Source organism: Macaca nemestrina, chromosome 8 (assembly GCF_043159975.1).
Source record: "Macaca nemestrina isolate mMacNem1 chromosome 8, mMacNem.hap1, whole genome shotgun sequence".
NCBI classification, from domain to species: Eukaryota; Metazoa; Chordata; class Mammalia; order Primates; family Cercopithecidae; genus Macaca; species Macaca nemestrina.
In genome coordinates this window covers 90,519,553-90,537,941 of record NC_092132.1, presented here as the reverse complement: position 1 = coordinate 90,537,941, position 18,389 = coordinate 90,519,553, and the positions used below count along the sequence as shown (strand labels likewise).

At 40.7% G+C, this 18,389-nt stretch overlaps 1 protein-coding gene across 3 annotated transcripts in view; it reads left to right on the top strand.

Moving 5' to 3' along the window:
• The window catches only part of LOC105482286 (RP1 axonemal microtubule associated), a 328,970-nt gene that overhangs the window by 280,398 nt on the left and 30,183 nt on the right, over window positions 1–18,389 (top strand). For all 3 annotated transcript variants that reach the window (XM_071068238.1, XM_071068237.1, XM_071068236.1), the window contains one exon: window positions 8,975–9,194. In XM_071068238.1, the coding sequence (XP_070924339.1) occupies window positions 8,975–9,194 (220 nt within the window). The remainder of the gene's footprint in view (window positions 1–8,974; window positions 9,195–18,389) is intronic.

Below are 18,389 nucleotides of genomic sequence, written 5' to 3'. Positions count from 1 at the left end.
CCTCTGGGGATAGGGCAATAACAAACACAGCCGAAACCTCTGCAGACGCAAACGACTCTGTCTGACAGCTTTGAAGAGAGCAGTGGATCTCCCAACACGGAGGTTGAGATCTGAGAAGGGACAGACTCCCTGCTCAAGTGGGTCCCTGACCCCTGAGTAGCCTAACTGGGAGACATCCCCCACTAGGGGCAGTCTGACACCCCACACCTCACAGGGTGGAGTACACCCCTGAGAGGAAGCTTCCAAAGCAAGAATCAGACAGGTACACTCGCTGTTCAGAAATATTCTATCTTCTGCAGCCTCTGCTTCTGATACCCAGGCAAACAGGGTCTGGAGAGGACCTCAAGCAATCTCCAACAGACCTACAGCTGAGGGTCCTGACTGTTAGAAGGAAAACTATCAAACAGGAAGGACACCTACACCAAAACCCCATCAGTACATCACCATCATCAAAGACCAGAGGCAGATAAAACCACAAAGATGGGGAAAAAGCAGGGCAGAAAAGCTGGAAATTCCAAAAATAAGAGCGCATCTCCCCCGGCAAAGGAGCGCAGCTCATCACCAGCAACGGATCAAAGCTGGACGGAGAATGACTTTGACGAGATGAGAGAAGAAGGCTTCAGTCCATCAAATTTCTCAGAGCTAAAGGAGGAATTACGTACCCAGCGCAAAGAAACTAAAAATCTTGAAAAAAAAGTGGAAGAATTGATGGCTAGAGTAATTATTGCAGAGAAGGTCCTAAACGAAATGAAAGAGATGAAAACCATGACACGAGAAATACGTGACAAATGCACAAGCTTCAGTAACCGACTCGATCAACTGGAAGAAAGAGTATCAGCGATTGAGGATCAAATGAATGAAATGAAGCGAGAAGAGAAACCAAAAGAAAAAAGAAGAAAAAGAAATGAACAAAGCCTGCAAGAAGTATGGGATTATGTAAAAAGACCAAATCTACGTCTGATTGGGGTGCCTGAAAGTGAGGGGGAAGATGGAACCAAGTTGGAAAACACTCTTCAGGATATCATCCAGGAGAACTTCCCCAACCTAGTAGGGCAGGCCAACATTCAAATCCAGGAAATACAGAGAACGCCACAAAGATACTCCTCGAGAAGAGCAACTCCAAGACACATAATTGCCAGATTCACCAAAGTTGAAATGAAGGAAAAAATCTTAAGGGCAGCCAGAGAGAAAGGTCGGGTTACCCACAAAGGGAAGCCCATCAGACTAACAGCAGATCTCTCGGCAGAAACTCTCCAAGCCAGAAGAGAGTGGGGGCCAATATTCAACATTCTTAAAGAAAAGAATTTTCAACCCAGAATTTCATATCCAGCCAAACTAAGCTTCGTAAGTGAAGGAGAAATAAAATCCTTTACAGATAAGCAAATGCTTAGAGATTTTGTCACCACTAGGCCTGCCTTACAAGAGACCCTGAAGGAAGCACTAAACATGGAAAGGAACAACCGGTACCAGCCATTGCAAAAACATGCCAAAATGTAAAGACCATCGAGGCTAGGAAGAAACTGCATCAACTAACAAGCAAAATAACCAGTTAATATCATAATGGCAGGATCAAGTTCACACATAACAATCTTAACCTTAAATGTAAATGGACTAAATGCTCCAATTAAAAGACACAGACTGGCAAACTGGATAAAGAGTCAAGACCCATCAGTCTGCTGTATTCAGGAGACCCATCTCACACGCAGAGACATACATAGGCTCAAAATAAAGGGATGGAGGAAGATTTACCAAGCAAATGGAGAACAAAAAAAAGCGGGGGTTGCAATACTAGTCTCTGATAAAACAGACTTTAAACCATCAAAGATCAAAAGAGACAAAGAAGGCCATTACATAATGGTAAAGGGATCAATTCAACAGGAAGAGCTAACTATCCTAAATATATATGCACCCAATACAGGAGCACCCAGATTCATCAAGCAAGTCCTTAGAGACTTACAAAGAGACTTAGACTCCCATACCATAATAATGGGAGACTTCAACACTCCACTGTCAACATTAGACAGATCAACGAGACAGAAAGTTAACAAGGATATCCAGGAATTGAACTCATCTCTGCAGCAAGCAGACCTAATAGACATCTATAGAACTCTCCACCCCAAATCAACAGAATATACATTCTTCTCAGCACCACATCGTACTTACTCCAAAATCGACCACGTAATTGGAAGTAAAGCACTCCTCAGCAAATGTACAAGAACAGAAATTATAACAAACTGTCTCTCAGACCACAGTGCAATCAAACTAGAACTCAGGACTAAGAAACTCAATCAAAACCGCTCAACTACATGGAAACTGAACAACCTGCTCCTGAATGACTACTGGGTACATAACAAAATGAAGGCAGAAATAAAGATGTTCTTTGAAACCAATGAGAACAAAGATACAACATACCAGAATCTCTGGGACACATTTAAAGCAGTGTGTAGAGGGAAATTTATAGCACTAAATGCCCACAAGAGAAAGCAGGAAAGATCTAAAATTGACACTCTAACATCACAATTAAAAGAACTAGAGAAGCAAGAGCAAACACATTCGAAAGCTAGCAGAAGGCTAGAAATAACTAAGATCAGAGCAGAACTGAAGGAGACAGAGACACAAAAAACTCTCCAAAAAATCAATGAATCCAGGAGTTGGTTTTTTGAAAAGATCAACAAAATTGACAGACCACTAGCAAGACTAATAAAGAAGAAAAGAGAGAAGAATCAAATCGACGCAATTAAAAATGATAAAGGGGATATCACCACTGACCCCACAGAAATACAAACTACCATCAGAGAATACTATAAACACCTCTACGCAAATAAACTGGAAAATCTAGAAGAAATGGATAATTTCCTGGACACTTACACTCTTCCAAGACTAAACCAGGAAGAAGTTGAATCCCTGAATAGACCAATAGCAGGCTCTGAAATTGAGGCAATAATTAATAGCCTACCAACCAAAAAAAGTCCAGGACCAGATGGATTCACAGCTGAATTCTACCAGAGGTACAAGGAGGAGTTGGTACCTTTCCTTCTGAAACTATTCCAATCAATAGAAAAAGAGGGAATCCTCCCTAACTCATTTTATAAGGCCAACATCATCCTGATACCAAAGCCTGGCAGAGACACAACAAAAAAAGAGAATTTTAGACCAATATCCCTGATGAACATCGATGCAAAAATCCTCAATAAAATACTGGCAAACCGGATTCAGCAACACATCAAAAAGCTTATCCACCATGATCAAGTGGGCTTCATCCCTGGGATGCAAGGCTGGTTCAACATCCGCAAATCAATAAACATAATCCAGCATATAAACAGAACCAAAGACAAGAACCACATGATTATCTCAATAGATGCAGAAAAGGCCTTTGACAAAATTCAACAGCCCTTCATGCTAAAAACGCTCAATAAATTCGGTATTGATGGAACGTACCTCAAAATAATAACAGCTATTTATGACAAACCCACAGCCAATATCATACTGAATGGGCAAAAACTGGAAAAATTCCCTTTGAAAACTGGCACAAGACAGGGATGCCCTCTCTCACCACTCCTATTCAACATAGTGTTGGAAGTTCTGGCTAGGGCAATTAGGCAAGAGAAAGAAATCAAGGGTATTCAGTTAGGAAAAGAAGAAGTCAAATTGTCCCTGTTTGCAGATGACATGATTGTATATTTAGAAAACCCCATTGTCTCAGCCCAAAATCTCCTTAAGCTGATAAGCAACTTCAGCAAAGTCTCAGGATACAAAATTAATGTGCAAAAATCACAAGCATTCTTATACACCAGTAACAGACAAACAGAGAGCCAAATCAGGAATGAACTTCCATTCACAATTGCTTCAAAGAGAATAAAATACCTAGGAATCCAACTTACAAGGGATGTAAAGGACCTCTTCAAGGAGAACTACAAACCACTGCTCAGTGAAATAAAAGAGGACACAAACAAATGGAAGAACATACCATGCTCATGGATAGGAAGAATCAATATCGTGAAAATGGCCATACTGCCCAAGGTAATTTATAGATTCAATGCCATCCCCATCAAGCTACCAATGAGTTTCTTCACAGAATTGGAAAAAACTGCTTTAAAGTTCATATGGAACCAAAAAAGAGCCCGCATCTCCAAGACAATCCTAAGTCAAAAGAACAAAGCTGGAGGCATCACGCTACCTGACTTCAAACTATACTACAAGGCTACAGTAACCAAAACAGCATGGTACTGGTACCAAAACAGAGATATAGACCAATGGAACAGAACAGAGTCCTCAGAAATAATACCACACATCTACAGCCATCTGATCTTTGACAAACCTGAGAGAAACAAGAAATGGGGAAAGGATTCCCTATTTAATAAATGGTGCTGGGAAAATTGGCTAGCCATAAGTAGAAAGCTGAAACTGGATCCTTTCCTTACTCCTTATACGAAAATTAATTCAAGATGGATTAGAGACTTAAATGTTAGACCTAATACCATAAAAATCCTAGAGGAAAACCTAGGTAGTACCATTCAGGACATAGGCATGGGCAAAGACTTCATGTCTAAAACACCAAAAGCAACGGCAGCAAAAGCCAAAATTGACAAATGGGATCTCATTAAATTAAAGAGCTTCTGCACAGCAAAAGAAACTACCATCAGAGTGAACAGGCAACCTACAGAATGGGAGAAAATTTTTGCAATCTACTCATCTGACAAAGGGCTAATATCCAGAACCTACAAAGAACTCAAACAAATTTACAAGAAAAAAACAAACAACCCCATCAAAAAGTGGGCAAAGGATATGAACAGACATTTCTCAAAAGAAGACATTCATACAGCCAACAGACCCATGAAAAAATGCTCATCATCACTGGCCATCAGAGAAATGCAAATCAAAACCACAATGAGATACCATCTCACACCAGTTAGAATGGCGATCATTAAAAAGTCAGGAAACAACAGGTGCTGGAGAGGATGTGGAGAAATAGGAACACTTTTACACTGTTGGTGGGATTGTAAACTAGTCCAACCATTATGGAAAACAGTATGGCGATTCCTCAAGGATCTAGAACTAGATGTACCATATGACCCAGCCATCCCATTACTGGGTATATACCCAAAGGATTATAAATTATGCTGCTATAAAGACACATGCACACGTATGTTTATTGCAGCACCATTCACAATAGCAAAGACTTGGAATCAACCCAAATGTCCATCAGTGACAGATTGGATTAAGAAAATGTGGCACATATACACCATGGAATACTATGCAGCCATCAAAAAGGATGAGTTTGCGTCCTTTGTCGGGACATGGATGCAGCTGGAAACCATCATTCTTAGCAAACTATCACAAGAACAGAAAACCAAACACCGCATGTTCTCACTCATAGGTGGGAACTGTACAATGAGATCACTTGGACTCAGGAAGGGGAACATCACACACAGGGGCCTATCATGGGGAGGGGGGAGGGGGGAGGGATTGCATTGGGAGTTATACCTGATGTAAATGATGAGTTGATGGGTGCAGCACAGCAACATGGCACAAGTATACATATGTAACAAACCTGCACGTTATGCACATGTACCCTACAACTTAAAGAACAATAATAATAAATAAATTTAAAAAAAAAAAAAAAAAAAAAAAAAAAAAAAAAAAAAAGAAAGTAGGACAAGGGTATTTAAGGTACCCAGAATTGTTTACAGCTAGTAGCTCCTAAATCTTCAGAGGCATCATAACTCTAGATAATCAAATGCGTGAGAAATCTGTTCCCTCTGAAAGTCAAGGTCAGAGTCAGGGACTCGGGACTAGGAGAACATGTTATTCTGTGCGGGGAAAAACCCACTAGAATCTGCGATTACTTAGATTCTTGAAGTTTCTTAAGATTTTTGAGGAAAGGTCTTTTGAACTTAGCTTTGTGAATGACACCAAGACTAAAGAATAAAGCATTTTTTAAACCAAGGACCCCTGTTTAGTTTCAGAAGGAAGCCTGAATACTCTAGGCCATAAAGCCCTGTATCCTTTTAAAAAAAATCTAAGTATCATTTACTCATTAAGCCAGGAAAGTTTTATTTTCCAGTTCTTTCATAAGGAATTTTTACCCAGTATGTGTAGAGGAGAAGAGTATCATATTTTTCATGTTGTATAATACAACAAATTGTCTGTGCTTTGGGAGGTGTTTTTTTGTTGTTGTTTTATTTTGTTTTTGTTTTGTGGTTTTTTTTGTGATGTCACTTCCTCTTAAAATTTACCCGAATGATTTTTAGTGTTTCTAACTTGTTAGAACTCAAGTTTCTAGTTTATACTTCTACATTCCTACCCTGAGTTGAAAGCTATAGCATTTCCTTGAAGGGCAATCAGTATGTAAAATGAGCTGTCCTAGATGACTTGAGATGCCAAGTTAATATAAAATGCCCCAGATGGAATTCAGTGATCACAAAGCTAATTGGTGTTTCAATCTGTTTTTCCAACATACGAAAGTGTCTTAAACAGAGGATACAGACTTTACACAACATGAAATTTGCTTCTAGAACTTAAGTTTTAAAAATAACTTATTTTCCATTTATTAAAAAAATACTAAAGTTTCATGTGGGTTTAGGGTATCCTGGTTAGAAAAATCCTATATTTTGGAGTCACTGTCCTTTTTTGTGTGTTTTCAAATGTAGGAAGTTAAATGTAGAAAACTAAAAACAGTTATACGCAAGAAAAATTTCTAGGCATATTACATTTTTATTTGATTAAAACTGAAGTGACGCAGGTTGATTTATTAAACCAGAACTAACAGTTCCAAACTAATTTGACTAATATCTTAGAAGCAATTTGGAAGCAGTCTACAGCACTAGCCATGCTATAGTTCAGTCGTTTTGGTTCTGGTTCTAATTGGCTAACCCAGGCATGCACAATCTATGGGCAATTTAGTTTCTATGCCACGACACTATTCAGTTATTATTTACAAGTATATTTGTGAATTACCATCAGAATTAGACACAGGGTTTATCAATTTTAATTTCACTTATGATGGCCAAACTGTAGTTTTAATTTCCTTCTGTGAGTGGTTGGACCCATTTTCTGTCCTGTCTTTAGATTAGATATATTTAGACCACTTCTTTTTATGTTAGTACAAAATTCGGACTCATAAAAAATAGCTGCTATATTTATTGACTTCTATCATACTTTGTAAGATTGGTACTATTGTAGTATTCAGATGGGGGCACTGAAACTTAGAGAGGTTGAAAAACTTGCTGCAGTTCACACAGCCAGCCAGGGTACAAGGAAATAACTTTCAGACTCAGGTCTGTCTGATATCAAAACCTGAGGTTCCGTATTTCTATGGAGAGACCATGTTATTTTGCCTTAGGGTGCATGTTGGAGCTTGGCTACTGATTTCTATCATATTTCCTTCTATCAGTAACTTTGAGGAGTATGTTAGGAGTCCTGTACTTATCTGAACTAAGTACCAATGTTAACATTTTTTCTACGTGATAGAATTCCTATAATCACATTGTTCTAGAAATAATAGGAGGGGGACCAACTATTTAGCTTGCCTGTGATGAAATCTGTCTCTGTGCACCTAGACTAGAGAGCATTTTGGCTACAGGACAGAATTTATTCAGAGCAATTATCACCAATATGACAACCCAAGATTATATTATCAAGAAAAATATTTTAGTAGAAAAAGGTAGCAGGTATGCATAACAGGTGTAACTTCTGTGATGATGTGACCATTTATGGTAATACCAAAGGGAGAAAAGATGTTGTAGGTCATTGTGGGGGTGAGGGCAGATGAAATACTAGAAGGCAGATTAAATGGTTTCTAACTATAGTATGTGGCAGTCAGAATTTTGGCCTCATGATTTTTGGCCCTGGTGTTACTCTTATGACTACGTTATGTTCCATGGCAAATAGATTTTGCAGACATAATTAAGGTTACTAATTAGCTGACCTTAAAATAGGAAGATTAGTCTGGTTTATACAGGTGGGCCTACTCTAAGTTATACATGACTCTAAAAACAAACATTTTTCTCCCAATGGTAGCAGAAATTCCAAGCATAAGAAGGGTTTGATGTGCCCTTGATAACTTGGAGATTCAGAGGGCCACACATAAAGGAAACGGGGAACTCAATCCTATAGTCACAAGGAACAGGATCCTGCCAACAGTGTGAATAAGCTTGGAAGCAGAAGCTTCCCCAGAGTCTCCAAAGAGGAACCCAGCTCACCCAGCGCCTTGATCTCAGCTTGTGTGGTCTTAAGCGGAAGTTCAGCTGAGCCACATGGTGCCTGGACTTCTGACTCATGGAATTGGAAGACAATAAATGGGTCTTATTTTAAGTAATTAAGTCTGTGGTAATTTGTTACAACAGAAATAGAAAACTAATGTAGTACATAATTGATCAATTTTTTTTTTCACATGACCCCTGTAGGAATTTTCGAGACAAAAAATATTGCTTATTCTGAATAATGAATAATACCTTAGAATATTTGTCATACTGAATAATTATGTGTTTTGGAGTGGTGCAAAGGAAAACAATCACATTACCAACACGTTTGTAGAATCACAGCATGAACCCTAGTTTAAATCTAGGTGTACATATGGTCTCTTCCTCAGGATCTCACTTTAATGGGAAAATTCAATCTTAATAACACCAGAGCATTAGATTGTCTTATTCTTCAAGTCTAACCACTGAATGAATAGTGTGTAATAATAATTACAATAAAATATGTGTATTGCAAGATAGTAATTGTGAGTTGCTAAAAGAAAGGATGTAATGAAAACTAGCTGGATTTAATTTATTGGTTTCTACATGGTTAGTGGATACACGCTTCACCATATAGAACAGCATTTCATGGTGTTAGAAGTAACTGGTTCTAAGGGAAATTAGTAAGGAGTATTTATGATTAAAAAAAGTAGGTATTGAGTTCAAAATGGAATATGAATTTGGAAATTGGAGATGTAGGGAGTTTTAGTTCCCTTTTATCCTTTGTGTTGCAGATTAATCTCAAAGATATTGGTGAAATCTATAAAATACGTATTGGACACGACAACACTGGAAAGAATCCCAGGTGGTATCTGGAAGAAGTTAGACTTGGAAATATAGCCACAAATGAGCTATTTTGTTTACCTGTTGATTCCTGGATAGCTGAGAATGAAAATGATGGAGATCTATGGGAGGAAATACCCATCATGGGAACTAAGAAAGCACCTTTGCCAGGTATATAATTTCATTTCCTTTGTGATGTGTATTGAAAATTAAAATAATTGAGATGATTTAGAATAGGGGCTGGCACCTTTTTCTGTAAAGGACCAGATACTAAATATCTCACACTCTGTGTGCTATAAAGTCTCTGTGAAAACTGCTCAACTCTGCCAGTGTAGTGAGGTGGCAGATATAGATAATATGGAAACAAATGACGTGGCTGTGTGCCAATAAAACTTTATGTGTAGACTCTGAAATTGGAGTTTCATATAATGTTTATTTGTTAAAAAATAGTATTCTGGTTTTGATTTTTTTAATCATTAAGAAAAATAAAAAGCATTCTAGCTCCTGGACTGTACAAAAACAAGTGGCTGGCAGATTTGGCCCACGGGCCTCAAGTTGTTTGCCCCCCCGATTTAGAACATTAGACTTTAGGATTAACACCGGTATGTCTGTTCAAAGGTGACCATGGATATCCAAGAATAGATGCGTGTGTTCAGCTCATCTTTCTTTAAGCTGCTTTGCTACCATTTAGATGTGACTTTCTTCTTAGCTAATTATGTTAACAGATGTCAGCAATCATGAACTTTGTAGCACCTGAATTCCCTTACTGTGTATTTTTTCTTTCTTGCTTGAAAGTGAACTTACCCAATGTCTTAATTTTCTCTCTGTCCATTCCCGGTATCTCTAATAACTACCTTCTTTTTGCCTCCACCACTGGAGAGAAAATGTTATTTCTCAATGGATACTGATAGCCTCTTTGTTCAGAATGAAATGACTGTGTATATGTGTGTGTATATATGTGCATGTAAGTGTTTGTGTGTATGCATGTGAGTGTTTGAGTGTCTGTGCGTGAATGCTTGTATATGTATGTGTTTGACAGAACATATACATGTGGGTATATGTGTATGAGTGCGTGCATGCATGTGACACTATGTGTATGTGTATATGTGTGTGTGCATGTTCCTGTATGCATGTGTGAAAAAGTCTGTGTGTATGAGTGTGTGTGAGTGTTCTTAGTATCCTGGACCTCTCTGCTGTGTTTGATACTGATACTGTTCATGTCTCATTTGAAGAGGCAGAGGTTCTTAGAGGCTCTGGAACCAAGTCTTGGCTTGGTGATGTGATTAGCTAGCCTCCCTTAGCCAACAATGCCTTGTCTGTAAAGTGGTGATAAATACTGTTTATGCCACAGGATTGTTTTCAGTACATGAGATAATGTATTTATGATATTTAGGATGACGTACTTACAGTATATAGCAGTGTTCCTAGCATACAATAATTCCACAAGAAATACTAGTCATTACTATCATCATCATCATTACGTATCTCTCCTACCTTGACCTTCATCACATGGTACCAGCCTAGTACTTTGACTGTTTCATCCAAGTTTTTCTCTTTATATCACTGGCCCTACTTGGTCATTTTGCCTTGAACAGGTGGGTTTAAATGCTTGATTCTTTGCTCCCCTTTGAGCCTCTCTCTAACTTCTATTGTTAATTCTACACAACAGAATGACACATTTTCTTCTTCAGTCCTGTCTTCTTTCCTGCCTAGAGCCCCAGCACTCCATTAGGTGTTTACCATCCCATCATCTTTAATACCCACTCATTCAACCATTCCACACAGATAAGGGTAAACACATGCCTACAAACAGGTCTCAGGTGGCTGGTGTGAGCCAGGAGTAATGAGCACCAGAGGAAATCCAGATGATTCAGATAGGGGTCCTATTCTTTAGAAGTCATTCTGTCTTCATGGCTATAGTTATCATCGTCAGTCTAATGACTCCCCGTCTTCTGGCCTCTCATCAGTTTCTTCTTTTCAGTATCCCCTGGAAGTCTTTGCTCAGCATTTCAGTAATTCTTTGAACCCTCCCTGTCCCTGCCCGTTCACCTCCTGCTGATTTCTTCTACAATTACTGGAGGGGCTGGGCTTCTCTCCACCAGCTTCTCATTGATTAGCCTTATATCCCAGCTGGTGCTCCACCCCACATACTCTCAATCTCTGTTAGAATGGCACAGAACACATGGGTACATGCCCCCAGATATTTGTTGATTAATTCAGACACAGCAAGAAATATTTGGGGTAAGTCCTGCTTAATGAAAGGAGAAATGTAGAATAATACTAATGCTTTATATTTGTATATATTTTGACAGTTTGCAAAAACATTCTCTCATATAAAATTTCATTTGACACATCATAAAGCTCCTGATTCTAATAGTTCTTTCTAGCTGTCCTGCAGTCATGTGAAGGTGGCAGTGGTATCCAGGGATGCCCAGAAGATGCTGAAGTGGGAAAAATGAAGGGGTCCTAAAAAATTAAGAATTCTAGTTTCTACCATGCATGTCTCAGGACCTATCTATTCTATTCACCTTGTTGCTAACATGTCAAATTCATTCTACTTTTGAAAAATGATGTTTAAAAAAATGTTGAAGTCCATGGTACTGATAAGAAACAGAAGAACTCTGATGGCGTGCTATACTACATATTTCTTAATTTGTTATGTTTTTAAAGGCTGCATTATTATTATTATTATTATTATTATTATTATTATTGAGATAGAGTCTCTCTCTGTCGCCCAGGCTGGAGTGCAGTGGTGCAGTCTCGACTCACTGCAACGTCCACCTCCCGAGTTCAAGCGATTCTCCTGCCCCAGCCTCCTGAGTAGCTGCAATTACAGGCATGAGCTACCTTGCCTGGCTAATTTTTGCATTTTTAGTAGAGATGGGGTTTCACCATGTTGGCCAGGCTGGTCTCGAACCCCTGACCTCAGGTGATCTGCCCAAGGCTGCATTATTTTAAAGTGAACTTTCAACCCTATTAGACAACTCATTTGTATTTCTTTCAGTTGCTTCTATTGGAGCACATTTGTTACATGCAAAAAGGAAAAAAATATGTGGAAGGCAGTTGTATGAGTTTGTTGTTGTTGTTGTTGTTTAATTTGAGGTCCAAGAGAAACTGCATTGTATCTTAAATGAGCTATTGATTTTGGGTCCATTTAACTCGAGCAGCAATAAAGGCTCAGCATGTCTTCCCTGCATCTTTCTGTTCATCCTTCCTCCAAACTAGCTAATGAAACTTTATCCATTAGCATTTCCCATTTAAAGGGGTTAATTTCTTAGCTGAAGTGCACTAGCCATTTCTTAAGGTACTTTCTCCAGCAGAAGAATATAATGTAATAATGATACTTACAGCTAATCAGACCAAGTCTTCTAATTTTTCTCAGGCTCTGCAATATCAATCCAGTTGCCCTTTTCCAAGATTAATCATTAAAATCATTAAAATAAGAAAATGAAAAAAATAATAACACCCCAGTATTCAGGAATTAAACAGAGACCAAAACTCATGGGTGGGCAAGGAGCGGTCTGGGCATACTGAGTACCATCTTTTGGAAAGTCATCTTGGTGCCATCCAGAGGCTCATTTGTTATTCCCATGACATCAAGGAAAGCCCACAGTGGATTCAGACCAATGAACTGATACTTTCTTGGTTTGGCTTTGAGAAGAGAAGGAAGGAAATATTGACCTTCAATGTTGTGGGATTGTCTGTCCCTCTGTCGTAGCATTCTCTAGCTGGCCACGGGAAAAACACAGGAAGTGATGAGGAGAAACTTTTAAATGATTAAGCTACTGATACTTTTCTTGGAGTTGCCAGGCTGGTAAAGTCCTAGGGATGCTCTCGAGGGTTGGGTACTTTTTAATTTCGTAGCACAGAAAGAGTGGTTTTCCAAGCAGTTGGCACTTACACTCTGAGCCGATTAATTCTGTGACCTTGCCTCTTATTTTCAAAGGATTGCTGGAATGTTTTCAAAAGGAGAGGGTTTTGAGACTACTAGTCTATAAGTCATCATGCTTTGGGGGCTGAGCTAGATTGCTGGTGGATTATAGTCATCTCCTCCCAGAGGCCAGCACTGCCAAGTGCAGCTTGTTTCATGTCTTTCTCTGATTTATTCACCATCCGCGGTGTTGGTGGGGAGCAGCCCGGAGGAGATGCCTATTGCCCTTGGCTTCTTGTCCTTAAGAGTCTTTAGTTAACGGCCTGGCAGGGATGCTTAAGGCTGATAAGAATGCTGACTCAGCTTGAGGTGGCTTTGCCTCACGTTCTGGCTCCAGGCTCTCTCCAGGAGAGATGGATGATAAAGGAAGGTGAGGTTCGAGGCCCCATCTATGGGTGAAGAAATGTTTGATGCCAGCCTTTGGCAAGTGGTCAGAAGGGCTTTACTTCAAATCAAGAAATAACCATCTAAGAATGTATTAAAGTACCATCATATTTGAAATATGCCTGTTTCAAAATATTTGCATTTATGAAACTTGAAGTCATGAGAAAATAAGCTGAAATGCCTGCTGACAACCTATAGCAAGTTTTAGATAACAACTGAGCTAAATTTAAAAAAAAAGGACAAGCTTTCTTTAATGCTTTCGCCTTTATCACAGTACTCGTCAATATGTGAGGGGAAAACATGGGCTTCAGAATGATTCAGACCTTTTCGTCCACAAGAGGAATGTAGTTCAGATACACAGCATCTGGCCTCAAATCCAGGTCTCCATCACTGACTATGTGAATTGGGGCAAGTGGCCAGGTTTTCTGAGTTTCTGTTACTTTCTTTGTGAAATGGGAAATATAACATCTATTACCAGAATGGTTTCCATTTAATTCACCATCTGAACCAGGACTTTTTTTGAGAGTGAAGAAGGACTCTGAATCATTATTTCAGGACAGCAGTGTCAGTGGTGACCTTTTTAGGCAAACCCAGGCCATGAGCCTCCTGTGGGGTTTCCACCAGGAGCGCAGCAGAGCAGCGCAATGGGTGCCCATCATAGAGGAGGCACTCAGTACGCTAAAATCATTCATTCCCCTCCTTCCTTCGCAGCATTTAGCTGCTATCATGGGAACACTGGTATCACAAAGAGCGCTTTGGGATTAGTACACGCTGTTCTCAACCCCATTGACAGAGTGACCCTCTTAAAATGTCAATCAGATTATGTCATTCCTTTGCTTACAACCCTCCAAAGATTTTCTAACTTACTAAGAGTAACAGCCAAAGTCATCACAATGTCCTACAAGGACCTACCTGTGTCCCACCACCACCTGCTGTCCCTGACTCCAGCCTTTATTTCCGTCGTGACTCTGGCTTGCATCCTCGAAGTCCTCAGGCCCCTGCCCTTTCTGTCCCGTCTGCTATCACAGGCCTTGCCCAGGCCCCTACATGGCCAGCTCTTCATCTGTGCTCAGGTCTCTGATCTAAGGGACGTTTCCAGTGCCGCTTTCCTGGCAACCTTCTGTAAAACTGCAAGAAACTCTAGTCCCCTCCCAACTATGGCATCCCTTTTCTCTCTATGGCTCAGACGTACTTCTTTTGTGTGTGTGTGAGACAGAGTCTTGCCCAGGCTGGAGTGCTGTGGTGCAATCTCAGCCCACTGCAACCTCCACCTTCTGGGTTCAAGTGATTCTCCTGCCTCAACCTCCTGAGGAGCTGGGACTACAGGTATTTTATTCTATTTATTTATTTACGTATTTTTAGTAGAGACGGAGTTTTGCTCTGTTGGCCAGGCTGGTATTAAACTCCTGACCTCAGGTGATCCACCCGCCTCGGCCTCCCAAAGTGCTGAGATTACAGGTGTGAGCTATGGTGCCTGGCCCAGAGGTATTTCTTTTTCAGCAATCAGGTATGTACTTTCAACCAAGAGGCACAGGATGATGCAGCCCCAAACCGCCACCGTATATGGTCTTGGATCCCAAACCTTCAGTGCAGACTGGAACTGAACTGTCTGCACATGTTTAACGCTGAATCTCATTTGCCATCTGTTCCTGAGATCTGATTTTTTTTTGGGCTGTATCAATGTGATCTCACCACAACGAGTGCTCCAAAAGCTTAATTCTTGATGACCTGAGAGAAAGCACTAAAATGGTTCATTAATTAAATCAAAGGGACGCTTCAGCCTAGGGGTTGTCTTCGGGAAGTTTGGTCGCTCTGCCTGCAGAGCTCCAGGGTCCTTGTGCCCACACTTGCTCCAGTCCTGTGGGGGCTGGTAGCCCTCCCTGCACAGCATCGCAGGGCTCAGGTGCAGAGGGAAGCAGGCCCAACAGCCAGGAGAGGGGGCAGGTGAGGAGTCCCTGGGGCAGTCATTAGTGTTACCTAGGCGCATTAGAGCCTCATGGCTTAGACTAAGGGACTAGGCAAGTCTCCGAAACGCAATTGCACTCTTTGTTCTGATTAGGAAAGGTTTCACAAAAAATACCCATGTTAACTAACAATATTGTGTGCCCTGTGATAAGGCTGAGGGCATCAATGAGAAGTTCATGGCCTTCTAGCCTTCTCCTTGAACTTCATGGTTATTTGGTTATGTCCACCGAGGTAGGTAGAACCTGAAACTTGTTCAGAACTTTTTCCCGAGATGAAAGACAGTGTGCTGAGAGAGCATGGCCCCGGGATGATTTACCAGCTGGACAGAGTTGGGAGGCCGGGTGGCCCAAAGAACGCTTCATACCACCTTCTGTACATTGAGGAGCTAAATAAATATTTAGCTCAATTTATTTATTTATTTAGCTTCAATTTATGTATTTAGCTCCTCAATTTATTTACTTTTAATGGCAAAAACCGCAGTTACTTTTGCACCAACCTATAGAAGGGCCTGAGTGGAGAATCTTCTGGTTAGGGTCCTAATTAAGATGTAAGGTCTCATGGATTTCACTGGAGTGTAATGCTGTTTGCCCCTAATAAAGGTTGCGGAGTCCTCTGTGTGTACGCATGTGTGTGCGTGTGTAGACATGCTTGCCTCTGTGTTTGCATATGTGTGTGCGTGTGTAGACATGCTTGCCTCTGTGTTTGCATGTGGGTGTGCGTGTGTAGACATGCTTGCCTCTGTGTTTGCGTGTGTGTGTGTGTAGACATGTTTGCATACATGTTTGCACAAGGGCACATTTTTCTAGGTTAAGTCCCATAGATCATTTCCCAATAAAATATGAACTATACACCTTGTTAGGAGAACAGACGTCTGCAACATTAGGGATACAGCTGGAAAAATGATATTCTTATGTGATCCTATTGTTGATTTGTAAAATGGAGAATATTTCCCGAGCCGACTGAGCAGATTGAGAAATCTTGGATAGTTTGGATGGAAGGAAAATGAATGACGCCACTGGGTCACATTGTGTAAAGGAGATGAGGAGACATTCTAAATGAGCTCTCTTAGGGGGAGCTTCTAGCCCAGAGTCTGACATGAAGGGCTCACCATGCCAGGTCCCCACCTCACCCCTCTTCAGTCCCTCCACACGCTGGTGGATGGCACTCCTTAGAGACAGAGTCTGGGAAGCGAAATTCTATTGTCCGTGCCACTGACATGTATGGACCTGGGTCTAGGAGATGTGGCCAAAGGGCCAGAAGCTAGGTGGCCCCTGGGGTGAAGTGGGGAACAAGAACAAAGTTAGGAAGGAAGAGACAAGTTCCAATGACTATCAGGGAGGAGCACTTTGGGGCGGGGGTTGCAGAGTGCCTGGGAAGGTGGCCTGGGAAGGGCACAGCTCTGGGTGGGGAGCAGCCACTGCCTTCTTTAGATGATTCATACCTGATCAGTGGTTCTTTGGCAACTAGCAGAGCGCGGTGCACAGGACTCATCGATGGAGGGATGAGGGAGCGCTTCTTTATTCAGCAGATATTTATGTGTGCTAGGAGCTGGGGGTTCTAACCTGAAAAAACATGAGCCCTGCCCCTAGGAATATGGGAGTTAGGAGCAAAGAAACCAAGACGCCCCCTGCACGGATGAGTGGACTTCTGCAGCAGTGCCCTCAGAAGTGGCAGCTCGGGCTATAGACAGTCCTGTAGACAAAGCCATTGCCTGATAGAGCACTGATAACTTCAAGTGATCTTAACAACACAATTACCAAATATCCTTTCGTGGTTTGTTCAAAATCATCCTAAATTGAGGAGATTGCTTCCTTTTAGGGCATTTCTCTGGCAATAGCTGCTTAAATCTAGCAGGAAAATTGCCTGGCTCAACTAATTTATTATCACTTCCTATTACTGACAGATGGCCAGCTGTGGGGGAGGCAGCCGCCTGCTCCTTTGCATGCGTACTACTGGGACCAAAATTTTGTGGTCCTCAGTGCTTCCTTGCTCATGTTCAACTGCAACATCTTAGACTAGGTTAGAAGTGGCCCTTCCTCCTGAAACATCTACTGGTTCTAATGTTCTATGCATTTATAGACACACATAGAAGTCTGATAGGGGAAGACTCAATTTCATTCCACAGATAAACTTCTGGTCTCTAAATAGTTAAGCTACTCCATTCCAGCCAGCTTTGTGAAGGGCTGCCCTCATTGCTACATGTCTGCAGTTCTCACTTTACCTTGCATAATCAGAAATGGGCCACCAAGGGAAAGAAAAACTTCTTGGCCCGAAAAGAATATGAGATGACCATTAAAATGATATCCAGATTAAAAACAGAACTATACTAAATATAGTATATATTATAAACAATTAATTAGCTTCAATTCCTTTATACATTCATTCATTTAAGAAACAGACACGTGTCACGTATGAGACCATCTTTCTAGACATGGTCCAGGTTACTGCTATATCTGCATTGTTTTCACCATCATGTGGTGGATTTGAATCTTCATAATGATAACTTTGAGGGGTGCAAAATATAAGCTTTTTCCTTCTCTACAACTGATTAAAGTCTACAGCCCTTCCTAGGAAAGTATTGGGTGTGATGGAAATATTCTCTATCTTGATTGTGGTAGTAGTTCCAAGACTGTGCGCATTTGGTAATACTCATCAAACTGTATCTTAAAAGTGAATTTTACTGCATGTTAAATTATACTTTAACATACTTGACTTGAAAAATAACCCATACCCTTGTTGCTACTGATGGTGGAAATCTTAATCATTTTGACTCTGAATAAACTCAGACACTTGTAGTATGGAGTTGAATTTAGTTTCTTTTGGTCTAAAACTGACCAATTCAGGATTCTTTCTTCTCATTCTGCCCCTCTTCCTACTCCACGTGAATACCTTAGTTCCCAGATATGGTCCTCGTGTCTGAAGGTGCGAGGGCTACCTTCAGTTCTCTTTAGCCTTCCCCAAAGTCTCATTCTGTTTGTCTTTGGGAGTCACCTCCTCCCTCACTGGTAATGTCTGCTGAAGGAAGCACACATCACACCATGGCTCTAGTTTCTGTGCCACCCTGGCTAGAAAAATGTGTCCCTTTG